This window comes from Lissotriton helveticus, chromosome 11 (genome assembly GCF_964261635.1).
Source record: "Lissotriton helveticus chromosome 11, aLisHel1.1, whole genome shotgun sequence".
Taxonomy (NCBI): domain Eukaryota; kingdom Metazoa; phylum Chordata; class Amphibia; order Caudata; family Salamandridae; genus Lissotriton; species Lissotriton helveticus.
Window position 1 is genome coordinate 678,464,566 of NC_136072.1, and position 14,288 is coordinate 678,478,853.

General features: G+C 41.0%; 1 protein-coding gene across 3 annotated transcripts in view; it reads right to left on the reverse strand.

Moving 5' to 3' along the window:
• The window catches only part of LOC144791082 (disintegrin and metalloproteinase domain-containing protein 9-like), a 2,835,950-nt gene that overhangs the window by 2,753,385 nt on the left and 68,277 nt on the right, over positions 1 to 14,288 (reverse strand). For all 3 annotated transcript variants that reach the window (XM_078665732.1, XM_078665731.1, XM_078665733.1), the window contains exon 2: positions 7,190 to 7,263. In XM_078665732.1, coding sequence (XP_078521858.1) covers positions 7,190 to 7,263 — 74 coding nt within the window. The remainder of the gene's footprint in view (positions 1 to 7,189; positions 7,264 to 14,288) is intronic.

Genomic DNA, 14,288 nt, shown 5'->3' on the forward strand with positions numbered 1-14,288 from the left:
CTCTTCAGAATAAAGCACTTTGGCTGTATCATGTTTTTTAGAAAACCCATATTAAAGAAGAACAAAAGAAACAACCAATCATTGTTACTGAATGAGATTATTTGGACTGTATACAGAGTGCTATCTAAGTACATTTCTATGTCTGCTTTTGCCAGCATCACCTTTGCAGCTGGTGCTGTTTAGGTTGTGCACCCGTTAATATGGGGGTACGCAGTGGAAATGCAGTAGTTCTTTTCTACCTAGCTGGTCTGAGGATTGTATGAAACATATTGTACAGCATTGCAGCTACCAATTGTTAGAGAAGCGATGTATAAGGATACACCAATCCCAATACCAGTATCATCACTGGCTATGCTGGTTTTGCTAAGAATCTGAGCACCAATAGTATCTGCCGTTTCAGATTCCATTTGTGTTGTCTTGCAAAATGTGAAAAAAGCGCCATCAATTGGAAACTGATGGTATCCCTCGGGGCACACTGTGTGTGGTGAAATCCTCCTCTATTGAATAAGACAAAGTTTATATTTGTAGTATTTCATATGAAGTGATCAAATTTTATTTTCATTTTTTCACATTAATTCATATGTGTTTTCATTGTTGTCAAAGTTTTCATTGACGAAAATTATACAATCCAGCTCCAATGCATTTCGGGCAACCGCCCTTCATCGGGGAGCATCTATAAGCAAAACGACATATGATGTATAACATCATATCACATCTTAGTTATCAAATGTCATAATACAGTGGTGGTTAAACTATACTAGGTAGTGATTATGCAAAAAAAATGGTCGTCGGTGAACTAAAGAAATGTGATTTAGCAAGTAGAAAGGGTGAATTGAGTTTATCGTTTCATGCTGTTTCAAGTGTGGGATAAATGTAAGTAGGTGTGATTAAAGTTGTATTGCTCGGTTGTTGGTTCCTTAAAGACGGTTTACATAATGGTACATGATGTTTAAAGGTAGAGTGCTGTTAGTGGGAGACTTAGGTGGGGTTAAATAAAGTGAAAACAGTTATCGACGCTTAGCGTACTACAGTGCGTGATGAAGATGCTTATTGTAATCGAGTGAAAAGTCAATAACAGCGCTTAGCGGTTTGAAACGTTTGTGCTTACTTACAGAATTTGTTAGTGCGTTGCGGCATATGTTCTGCTGTTGTTCTCGCTGTGGTGTGAGCGTATACTAGCGCGCAAAAACGAGTTCAATTAACGAGACTCTGGTGTCTACCGATCATGTGATCATGGAAACGTTAGAGTAAAAAGAGGACTAACGGAGTGCATAAAGCTTCAGTGGCAAGGAAATAGTAACATGTGTCGACTAATTTGAAATCAAACAGTTGAATCTCCTAATGACTGTATAATCATAACAAAATGGATTCAAAAATGAAAAATAAACAATTGAGAGTGAATACACGGTTAGGAGATGGTCCAAAACATATAGACCCATCAAAGTGGGTTTAAATATCTATACCTGAATGTCTTACAGGTAACATGAGAATTCGATACGTTCATTGAGCCCATATGACTTAATGGAATTAAGTCTATAAATCCAATAATTTTCTCGTTGAAGTAACATTTTGTTATTGTCTCTTCCCTCAGTTTTATTTATCACTTCTAGTGCCATGAACTTAAGTTGTGAAATGTTGTGGTTCATTTCCATGAAGTGACTGGCTACTGATGATTTCACATTTTTTGTCCTGATGCTGGACTTATGTTCATTTAGACGAATCTTAAGTTTTCGCTCAGTTTTCCCTATATATACCTTGCCACATGGGCATTTTAACAGGTATATTAGATTGTTGGTGTCACAGGTTGCCGTAACTTTCAAGGCTATGTCATATCCTTTCATTGGGTGTGTTACCTTGTTGCTCATAATTATGTTATTACAATTATTGCAATTGTTGCATGGTCTGGTGCCTCTTGAGGGTAAGTTGACGGTTTTGGGTTGTTTTAAAATGTTTCCTAGGTTTCTTCCTCTTGTGTATGCAAAGAGTGGTCTTGACTTGAACATGTCTTTAAAGTCTGATTCTAGTTGTAACATTGGCCAATGTTTCAGTATTATGTTTTTGTAGATCGAGCTCACATTTGAATATTTCAATACTATGACCATTCGGTCACTTGGTGATTTGACTCTGGCTTGTTTTAGAAGATCCGTACGGTTTAAGTCTTTCACCTGGTTTTTGGCTGTGTCTAATATCTGTTTTGGGTATCCTCTTTCACGAAATCTACTACTCATTTCTTCTAATCTGATGTTGGCCACATTAGGATCAGAAGTAATTCGTTTGACCCTTAGTAATTGAGATTTGGGTAAATGTTTCTTCAAAGATACCTGGTGAAAACTAGTATAATGTAAGATATTGTTTCGATCAGTTGGGTTTCGAAATATATCTGTTGTGATTTGGTTGTCTTTCAAAGTGATAAGAACGTCCAAAAATGTTATGGTTTGAGGATTTATGGTCCACGTAAACTGAATTCGTTGGTTGGCTGCAATCAAGGTGTATAAGGCTTGTTCAAGGTTCTCTCTTGTGTCTTTCCAAAGGATGAATAAGTCATCAGTAAAACGAACAAACATCTTCATAGTTTTATTCCAGAAGGGATTGGACCAGATATGGGTATTCTCAAATTCACCCATAAAGATGTTCGCGTAGACTGGAGCTGCGCAATTTCCCATACTTGTGCCCACCTAATGTAAAAAACAATCTTCATCATGTTTGAAATAACTTTGGTATAATGTAAACATGATTAATTCCATCAGGAATACTTTCATGGTTTCTTCCATATCTAGTTTGAGGATGGCCTGTTCTATGGCCTCTATTCCCTCCTGGTGCGGAATTGAGGTATATAAAGAGCTAACGTCAGCTGTACATAACCATAATTGTTCATTGGGTTCAATCTTGATGTTTTGCAGTTTACACAAAAAGTCTGTGGTGTCTTTGATGTAGCTGGCTAGAGATTGGACTATGGGTTGGAGATGACGATCCAGATATTGCCCTATAGGTTCGTGGATGCTTCCACACGTAGATAATATTGGTCGTATCGGTGGGTCAGTGAAATTTTTGTGAATCTTTGGTGCCGCATGGATGGATGGGCTCCTTGTGTTGGTTTTGATGAGAAAATTCCTGGTTCTTTGATTGATGATTCCAAATGTTAATGCTTTTTCGACAATTTCTTTGAGTGTGGTGGTATATTGAACTGTAGGATTTCCTGGAAGTTTCATATAAGTGGTTTAATCAGATATGTGTTCTTTAAGTTTTTGATGGTACATTGTTGAGTTCATGACGACCAAGGCGCCTCCCTTGTCGACATATGTTACTATTTTCTTGCCACTGAAGCTTTATGCACTCCGTTAGTCCTCTTTTTACTCTAACGTTTCCATGATCACATGATCGGTAGACACCCGAGTCTCGTTAATTGAACTCGTTTTTGCGCGCTAGTATTCGCTCACACCACAGCGAGAACAACAGCAGAACGTATGCCGCAACGCACTAACAAATTCTGTAAGTAAGCACAAAAGTTTCAAACCGCTAAGCGCTGTTATTGACTTTTCACTCGATTACAATAAGCATCTTCATCACGCACTGTAGTACGCTAAGCGTCGATAACTGTTTTCACTTTATTTAACCCCACCTAAGTCTCCCACTAACAGCACTCTACCTTTAAACATCATGTACCATTATGTAAACCGTCTTTAAGGAACCAACAACCGAGCAATACAACTTTAAATCACACCTACTTACATTTATCCCACACTTGAAACAGCATGAAACGATAAACTCAATTCACCCTTTCTACCTGCTAAATCACATTTCTTTAGTTCACAGATGACCATTTTTTTAGCATAATCACTACCTAGTATAGTTTAACCACCACTGTATTATGACATTTGATAACTGAGATGTGATATGATATGTTATACATCATATGTCGTTTTGCTTACAGATGCTCCCCGATGAAGGGCGGTTGCCCGAAATGCATTGGAGCTGGATTGTATAATTTTCGTCAATGAAAACTTTATTGACAACAATGAAAACACAAATGAATTAATGTGAAAAAATGAAAATAAAATGTGATCACTTCATATGAAATACTACAAATATAAACTTTGTCTTATTCAATAGAGGAGGATTTCACCACACACAGTGTGCCCCGAGGGATACCATCAGTTTCCAATTGATGGCGCTTTTTTTCATGTTTAACTTTATTCGTCTTCGGGTGAAAGACAATACCTCAGGAGCACCTATTTAACTTCAATACCTTTTTTTGAAAACTTAATCAACTTTAAGGCTGTGCACCTATCAATTAAAACTTCAAGTCTTGCAAAATGTACCATCTTGATCTACCTTGCCTTAGATGAGAGGCGCTTTACAAATTGTTTCCGTTTCACCCCCATCATCGCTGATGACATCGCTTTCACCTGTTTTTTCAACATCTTCGTTTTTTGAGAGCCTGATTGCAACCTCATCATCATATTTGCATCTAAATCCCTGAAATTGTTTGATTTTTTTTTGTTTTTCATAACAAAGAACTCAGTATAGTTCTCAAAATGGAGTGAATCTGAAAGGTACAGCTTTGGTATTTTCCAGTTAAATCCATTTTTAAATGGCTTTTTACTTATTTCTTAATTCTTTTTCTACTTTTGTACTTAGCTGCAATAGCTAAGAAAACAGCATATAACTGACAATGATTTTTCATGTATCATTGTTTACACATACATATATATACACACACAGATAGTCATCAAATAAATATTATTCTGGGGGTGTAATAATTGACATATTTTTCCTTTTTGGTATCTCCATTTATATGTTGTTTATGTCGATATATATCAAATATAAATGCACATTTATTCATGTCATTATTAACTGCAACATGATAATTAAGTCAGCTTAAATATATTTATGTTTTTTGTCTGTGGTTTAAAATTATTTTCCAGTAATTGTTTTAAATAATAAACAAAGTTTCATAGAAACTGATAACTTAACTTCTCATTTATTTGTTTTATACAATAAGGAAAGTTACTGATCTAGAGAGTAACTTCATACCAGAGACTAGAAAAAAAGCCATACAGAGGTCATTGCTGAAGGCTACTAGGAGGCACATCTATCTTTCATCTGTTGGGAATTTCTGCCTGCCGACTCAAATGAGAATAGCCGACATCGCTGCCAGTGGTATAATACAAAATGTCGCTGGGGTTATGAGGGGGCATCGGAGTCCCCTATAACTTAGATATATTTATTGCACTTTGGCTAAATAGAGGACCCTATGACAGGTTAGGGCCCCCGTGCACCACAGGGGCTGCAGGGGGGGCTACGTTACGTCCCTGGCTGTTGCTTTGCCGAACATTGGTTCTAATTTTAAGTAGAGGTATGCGGGTGTAAACCATCTTTGAAACATGAAATTAGACACCCCTTTAGTGTTAGGCTTAGCTAACCCACAAAAAATGGTCAGGATTGGAGATATTAATATAAATAAAACTTTATGATATCACCACAATATTTTTTATTGTTCAACCTTCCTGTAAGTATTATTGCCAATATTCTGCTGATTTTATAATAGTTATGAATTATATTGTAAGCACCAGGATAGGATTGTGATTTTAAAATAACTTTTGATAATATTTTCCTGGCTTACTAGTGTTCTTGAGTTTGACTTTCGATGATGGAAAAAGGATTTGGGTTCTACTGACCATCTCTGTGATATCTCACAGGATTACTTGTTTCATAAAGCACACCTCACTCAAGTAATGCTCAGCAAGTTGTGGGTGGTTGCAGTTCATCAGGCTATCTCGGATTGGGATACTGACAAAAGCCTTGGTGCTGGGGGTCCAGAAAACCTATGATTGGACTTTGAAAAGAAAATCCATTAAATGTATCACATTAAGAACCTTTAAATATCGTATGAAGAATATGCTCAAAAACATAAATAATTATGAAGAATGCTAAAAATGTCCAAGTATGCAATTAGGGAACCGTTAATTTTGTTCACCGATGCTCCATTTGGGTTTCAAGACTGATTAATTTGCTTCTTTTCCTATTCGGGTACATTTTGTAAAAAGAATTACTCACTTCTTTCCTGAAATACGCATATTTACCAATTTGGATAAATAATTGTTTTAAAATATAGTCAATCAGATAGTTTTGAACAAGGAACATTGTCATGGAGTACGTTTGTGAATATGATAGGATTTCAACATTTATTTTTGCAAGTGTGATTCTCTGTTGCTCTCTGTATACTATGGTCCAATGCAAATCACTCTGAAACAATGATTTCATGACTTTATTAAAAACCTGAAGAATCAGATTTGCCAGTGAAATACAAGTTCTGAACTTATGCCAAGGATGAGAAGAATCTCTACTTATGAATTTGAACATTGGAAATAAGGGCAATGGGTTCCCACTCTGAACAAGATTGTTCAATGGAAATGCAGAGACTGCACAAAAATGTTGTATAATCAGAATTATGTATGATGCTATGAAATCCATGCAATATTTTGTCTGAATGACGAGTTTAATAAAAGAATAATTTAATCCTTATAGCATTTAACTGATGCTTATATGTCAAGGGAGATATAATTTAATTGCTTCCCTAAACTCTTTTGGTATATTGAGAATACGTACGCATCGGGTGGCTTTCTGGAATTGAGGTAGACCAGTAGAGGACCATCTAGATTTAGTAAAAATACAATGTTTCTTAGTACCTACTGTTCTACAGACCAGTCAAGGGGGTTAAAAGTTTAAGGCAAATCAAACAATTGCTGATCAATGAAAAATGCAGGAGAAACATAACTGCATAGCTGCAACCATCACTGTATAAGAAAGATTGATAGCCTCTTTATCCGTTTTCTTCACTTTTATGTGTTGCAAACTAAGCAAAAACTGAAAAAAGGATGTCAGTCAGTAGGCATACTCATCAAATCGTCATCTCTCATAAATCTGAACACAGACGCCCCTTACATAGAATGGCTATATTGTGAGTCTTTGACAGCTGACAATTTGTCAGATACAACAAACAATGGCTAACAGCAGGTTGACCCATTGCCTCTGTATTTTGTTTGTGTTTACGGCACTAGCTCTAGCAGCAGGTAAAGCTGTATATAGGTCAGACCTACAAGCAACCTATTGGCATTATAAAATCTGTTTACATATTATCAGCAAATGATATACATAATGGATTATTAGAAATGTGTAAATTAAATACCGTATTTTCCTCCACTCTTCCCAGCAACCTCTGTGGTACTGTAATTTCAGAAACCGGCAACAAAGACTGTAAGCCTAAGAGAAAAAAAACAGAATTATGATCTCTATCGTTCTTCACGTAGTGGTTAGACCACAAACATCATAAAAACTACAAGGTTCCATCATTGTAAGAGAATAACTGCACAGTGGTGAGTGGTCATTACCTATGTGACATTCTATATATTAGGATGCAGTAAGCAAAAACAGTAGTTACTTTTGTAAGGGCACCGCACTTCAGTGAATGACCATGATGTGATGACATATACATTAAGTAGAGCTAATGTAAGAAACTAATTTTACATTTGAATAGAAGGTCTGCATTGTAAAAAAAGAGAAAAAAAGGAACAAAGTTAAAGCGGCAGTAATCATTCGTTCAGACTTGATCATAAAAGGGCCCTCTCTACATTAAACTCAACACCAAAACTCCAAATAATCCTGATCAAGCTTTTCTGGCATATTCTATGCTTAAAGGACCAGAACCAAAATTCGCAAACCTTTTGTTTAAAGAGATTCAATGACTCCCAATTTCAACCTATGTCAAATATCAAAATATGAACCTTATATAACCCTACTGTAGGGGACAGCTATGGGGCAAATAGGGGCTACTGGGGCTCAAACACAGGGGTTGCTGTTTGCCAGCGTGTCCAGGGTCTGTCCTACTATGGGCCTACAAACAATCCTTTTGGCGCATGACTCTCAGTTATAACAAAGGGAGTATACACAGGCTTCTAAGGTAGTTACTGTGATGGTGCTCAGAGCTCAAAAATGAATCAATAATTCAGTAAGGGCCTGATTTAGAGTTTGGTAGATGGATTAGTGTTCATCAGTGCAATGAGTACTTTACTCCATCACCATGACAGACATCTTGTCCACCAAGTTTAGAGATGTCTGCAGGCCTATATTGACAAGAATCACTGTCAGCCAGGACTACAGGTTGTCAAACTTTTCAAAACATTTTTGTTATTTTAAAAACAAAAAACTATTGACTCCCACACCTGGGAGTTTTCTCTTAGAATGTGGGCATCATTACTGATTTTTTTCCTGTCACTCACCGCCAGGTTTTGCTTGGTGGTAATGGACACTGAAAAAAAAGCACTACAACGTCCACCTTGAATAGGGCAGATGATTTAATGTTCCTCCTCTGTCGAGCCATTTCAGAACCCCTTACAGAGAGCCACAAGGAATGCAGGGGTTCCTGGGCCCAACCTCGAGCATTGTGGCCTTTTGCTTCCGATATTCTGGGGTCCAACCTACTATGGATCCTGAGCAACTGAGCCAAGTACCCCTTCTGAACATGAGTCTCAGTGATAGACATGAACAAGCAGTATAAGGCTCCTTCAGGGGAAGAGGGTACAGATTAGCGAACACGACTCAAAACTCAAAAAGCCTGCAGCAGTAGCAATAAATAAGTTTCCTGTCCAATCCTTTTTCTTTTCGTAAAAAGAAGTATTTTATTTTGAACTCTACTCAGGTAAAGGTGTAGTGTAGTTCCTATATCCCTGATAGGCTCTGCACATTGGAATAATATACACTATAGATTTGACATAGGACTGAGGACAGTATGTCTCCATCGAGTACATTAAACTTAATTGTGTGTGTGCCAGCTAACTCAGAGGTCACTAGAAACTTTCTCAAATTAACAAGAAGGGATTCGTTTCTGACAACCGCATAAACATGACAACTTTGTTTCCCTTAGAGTCGGAACAATATCTTCAGAGTCGTGGAAACAATAGATAACCTTTTCAGTCAGTCAATCGTGCATGCTTCGTTTCTACAGAGTTGCACAGAAATAGAGAGACGGGCGTTTCAATAAAAAGGTTTTTTTGAACAGTCTTCTTTCTCATGCAAGAGATATGAACTGCTAAAATCATAAGACAGAATGCAAAGTATAATGCGTACAGTGTAAACAGTAATATAAAATTATACTGTAATAGCATGGTCTGTAGCTATGACATATATAAAAATACATGCATAAATAATACAGTATAAAATATTCAACTGGTGCTTCTAAAATAATAATACCCCAGTGTACCTAACTTAAGTCTACTACGAGGGAAGAAGTAGGTGCTGTTTTAGTTATAGTTTAGTTTTGCCAAGAATTGCCAAAGGATTTTCTAGGTTCTAATCATCTCAATACCTTAGAATGAGAGAGGTTGGGATCTCTTTCCCGGGACTCTATTCTCTAACACCCCGCAAGGGGAGTCAGAGACACTGGAGCTGGATTCTCGGTGAGGAGGATGACAGCGTCTGGTCAGTGCGTCAGTTGGGGAGATGACTTCCTCCGGGACTTGCTGCGGCGCGTCGCGCAAGTAGGTAGCCGAACAGCACCTTGCCGTAGCAAGTGAAGGCATATTTATACCTTGAAGGTGTTTAGGAATGCCACTTTTGACGTAAAAGTCGGGCAGATGAACGTCATGAATGAACCCCTAAGGAATAGATGCTCATGCATAATAAATGAGTTCTTGGACAAATCAATATCCAGGCATGAGGAAGTCCCTTAAGAGTCTGGTTTTCCAAGAACTCGTTGTGACGTAGATGAACAGATGGAAGTAGTCATGCCTGTATTTGGGTAGCATGGACTATGCCTAAATCAGGGCTGGATTTCTATGCCTATATAAGGGCAATGTGAAATGTACCTATATAAGGGCATGAATCGGGAAATTCATATGGAATCTAAATCGATACACAACAAAGGAAGGTTACGAAATTTATAGACAACAACACATTTCCCCTTGAGGTATTCTATTCTATTCTATTCTGGGTTTGGTGAAGCGCAACAGCTACCCCAGCAATGGGGCGTCCCGGCGCTGAGAGACAAACACACACCTTACAGGACGGGGGGGGAGGGAAATTAAAAGTGCACTAGGGGGTAGGGAAGAGGAAGGTCTTGATTGCCTTGCGAAAGACAGAGAGACATTCTATGGAGCGTATGCTGAGAGGAAGATCGTTCCATATTTTGGGACCGAGAACCCTAAAGGATCGGCCTCCAGAGCGGCAGAGCTTTGTTCTGGGTATTTTCAGGAGAAGTTGGCTAGAGGAGCGTAAATCATGGCCAGGGACATAGGGGTAGGCCAGGTTTCGCAGCAAAGGGGGGTTTCCCTGTTTGACAATTTTAAAGATCGTGATGAGAGCTTTAAATTTGACTCTGTGTTCCACAGGCAGCCAGTGGAGTTTACGGATGGTGGCTCTGGCTGAGCATCTGCGTGGGAGGCCGACCAGCGTTCTAGCCGCCGCATTCTGGATTCGTTGGAACCTAGCCATTTCTGCTTTGTTTGCTCCCAGGAGAAGGACGTTCGCATAGTCCAGGCGTGATAGGATGACCACAGTTGTGCATTTTGTGTGATACATTACCTGGGGAACGCACTCTCAGTGGTCTTAAAAATTCCCCGACAGACCCCCAATCTACGGTAGTTGTTTCGTGATAGGATGGTTGCCTGGACAATCAGCTGGCGAACATTTGAATCAAAGAATCCGAGTATAGGCCTGAGGTTTCTTAGGAGACCTATACAGGTGGCTGCCACCTTTTTGGTGTGTGTCTGGAAGCTGAGGTTAGCATCCATCCACACTCCCAGGTTTTTTATACAGTTTTTAGGGAGTGGGGTGGTACCAAGGGATCTAGTGTTTCAGTGGCATATCCCAGCCCCATCCGCTTCTTACAATGTGATCATGGTTAATCCTCATTTACTAGAGGCTGCATCAGGGAATGCTCACAAGCAGGCTTCAACTCATAGTCAAAAGAAAGTGTCTTGGTTGCACAGCGCTCTTAGCAGAGAGACCCCCCCCCCCCCTCAGCCCAGTAGGCCTGTACTCATTCTTACCCGCCTCAGCAGAAAAGAAGCATGTAAATAGTGGCATAACATAAGCCCCCCACAGCCCTGTAGTGTTGGGGAGGTGCCGGAGCTCCATGGGCCCCTCAGCAACAGTGGTACGCCGGAGAAAGGCCCCCCCTCCATGTACTTTGCAGGGGGCCCCCTCAAATTTTGTTATGCCACTGCATGCAACGTCCTAGAGAGTCCCCCGTCTACAAGCAGTCTCACAGCTCCGGTCTTGTTCGGAAAGCCAGCTGCACGTGGGAGGCACAGCAACACCTGGCAGGTACAGGTTCTCCTCTGAGCCTACGCTGTTGGCTCCGGCAGCAATCATAGGTGTTTCTGAGCTCTTCCCCACAATTGTTTCCAGCATGGCATACGGGGTTGCCACACCACTGCGACTCAAGGCACTGACCCTTACCGAGCGGCAATCTGCACCACAGTGGCCCCTTCTGGCATACAGGGTCGCCGCTACTGTGTTGTACAGGCTTTGGTCCTACCACAAGGCACTGGTACCATGGCTATTATCACAGCGGTCCTTTCCAGGCATATGGGGGTCACCAACTTGACTCTGCACATAGGCACAGACCCAATCGGAGCAGCAGCTGTCTCCTCACACCAGAGGGCCACTCGACAGGGCTCCCCAATGGACCTTGCTACCTCCAACACTATTCTATTCCTCACAAGGCATACTGTTCTTCCCAAGCAGTCGGCGCTAGTGCTCCTGACTCCAGGGCAGATGGCCTAGGTTTCCATGGGTGCTATGCCTTCACCCAGCAGAGAGACTAGCACTTTGGCCCCGCAGTCCTGGTCACAGACAGAAGTCTTGTAGAGCTTTGCCTCCTCACACAGCCCATCTGGCTGCTTGAAAGATGTCAGTTTTGGTCTCAACCTCCCCTTCTTATAGTCCTTTACAGACACCAAATGGGATTTTGCATCCTAGTATTTGAGGTTTTATGTTGGGTTTCTGCTTCTTTTAAGTCAATACTTCTCTCTCTCTTTCTCTTGTAGAGTCATTTGTCTCGGCAGGAGATACTCCTAAGCGGATAGTCCCACAACACAAGTCATGGGAGTAACGAGAGTTTACACCTGGATGCCAGCTACAGTGACATGTGCATCAAAAGGTTAATCTTGGGCTGTCAGCCCTATATGATTCCTGCTTCAGCCCTATCTCCTCACTAAGATGTGTCCAGGCCCCTTCCTGTTGATCTCTCACAGAATAAAAGAGTACACTTTGTAGTGTATAAGGGGAGTCAGTCTCTCACTTCTTCAGTGTGTCCCACCCAGGTGGCAGGGATGCAGTATACACAAAACTGTTTGAGGGTAATTCTCTACCTCCTCATGTCTTCACCAGGCAAACTTGGTCTTTCCAAAATGGAACCAAGGGTCCTCCATGTAATGTACCATTACAGACAACCTTGCACTTAGAGTATGTACACAGCACACACACACACTGCCAGCAGTTTCCTCCATGTATTGTGCCACAACAGGCAAACATACATTCAGCACAAAATCACTCTGAGCGCGCTGCTCAGTACTGTAGCCTTCCTGCATTGTGCCACTTTCAGTCACACAGACAGCCAGCGCACACATTCACTATGTACACGCTGCTTAGCACTACCCCCTTGAGGTATTGTACTCCTTGCAAGTACACGTACTCCCAGTACATGCATTCACCATGCACGCACTACATCTCTCGTACTGTTATCCTCGCAGGTACAAACACCCAGTAGATGAGGGAGTAGAGTGTCGTAAAGTGGAAAGGCATAGACTTGAGTGGCATACAGTGGAGCACAGTCTCAGAGTTGAGCAGTGTCCTAGGGTGGTGTGGCATTGAGTGGAGTGGTGTAGAGCAAAGTGGAGTGGCGTAGAGGGTGTTGCAGAGTGCAGTCTTGTAGAACACAGGGCTCAAAAATTCCACTCGACAACTCGCATAGTCGAGCTAAATTTAAGAAGGTCGAGCTGTTTTTAGGTCCTACTCACCCTTTCTGGCGAGTAGGAAAACAAACCAACTTTTGTCCTACGTCTGTGAAAACGGAACAAATGTGACAAGATAACAAGATTTAAAGGCATTTTTATTGCTCACAAAGTTAATAAGCAATAAAGATGCCTTTAAATCTTGTTATCTTGTCACATTTGCTCCGCTTTCAGAGACGGAGGTCAAGTAGGTTGCAGTTAGGTCGAGGACATTTTTTAAGGTACTAGTCCTGCAGGACTAGTACCCTTTTTTGGATTTTACGAGCCCTGAGAACAGAATTGCTCACAGCTGAGTAGGCTGTCATAGAATGGAACGGCATAGAGTGGAGTAGTGTGTCACAGGATTGAGTGGACTAAAGTGGCGTGGGGAGGCATACAGGGATTTGCTTATGGGTAGTGACGTAGAAAGGCGTAGAGTGTCAGTGGAGAAGATTTTAATGGATTAGAGCATCATAGAGTAGGAGTATCGTGGAGTGGACTTGAGTGAAGTTGCGTAAAGTACAGTGGTGCAGAGTACATTAGCATAGAGTGTACTGACGTAGAGTAGCATAGAGTGCAATGGCACAGATTAGAGCTGTGCAGAGTAGATGGCAGTGGCATGGAGTGCAATGATGGCGTAGAGCAGAGTGGTACAGAGTAGAGTGCAGGGTCGTAGAGTGGTGCAACGTAGAGTAGAGTGGTGCAGGGCAGAGTGGTGCAGAGAGCATGATGTAGATTCCAATTGTGCAGAGTAGACTAGAGTGGCATAGGGTGCAATGGTTTTGAGTAGAGTGGCGTACACCTCAGTGGCGTAGAGTGGCGCAGTGCAGAGTGATGCACAATAGAGTGCAGTGACGCAGAAAAGAGTGGTGTAGAGTGCAGTGACGTAAAATAGATTGTTTCGGAGTCGAGGAGTAGTGTAGAGTAGAGTTGAGTGGTATAGAGTAATGCTGTAGAGTGCATGGCATGGAGTGCAGTGGTGCACAGCAGAGTGGGCTAGAGTGCACTGGCATAGAGTAGAGTGATGCAGAGTAGAGAGGCATAGAGTGCAGTGATGCACAGTAGATTAGAGTGGCATAGATTGCAGAAGAGTGGCATAAAGTGGTGCAAAGTAGAGTGCAGTACTATAAAGTAAAGTGGTGCAGAGAGCAGTGATGCAGAGTCCAGTGGTGAAGAGTAGAATAATGTGGCCTAGAGTGCAGTGACATAGCGTGCAATGGTGTAGAGTGATGTAGCGTGCAGTGGCGTAAAGTACAGAGACACGTTGTAGAGTATAGTGGTATAAAGTGCAGTAGG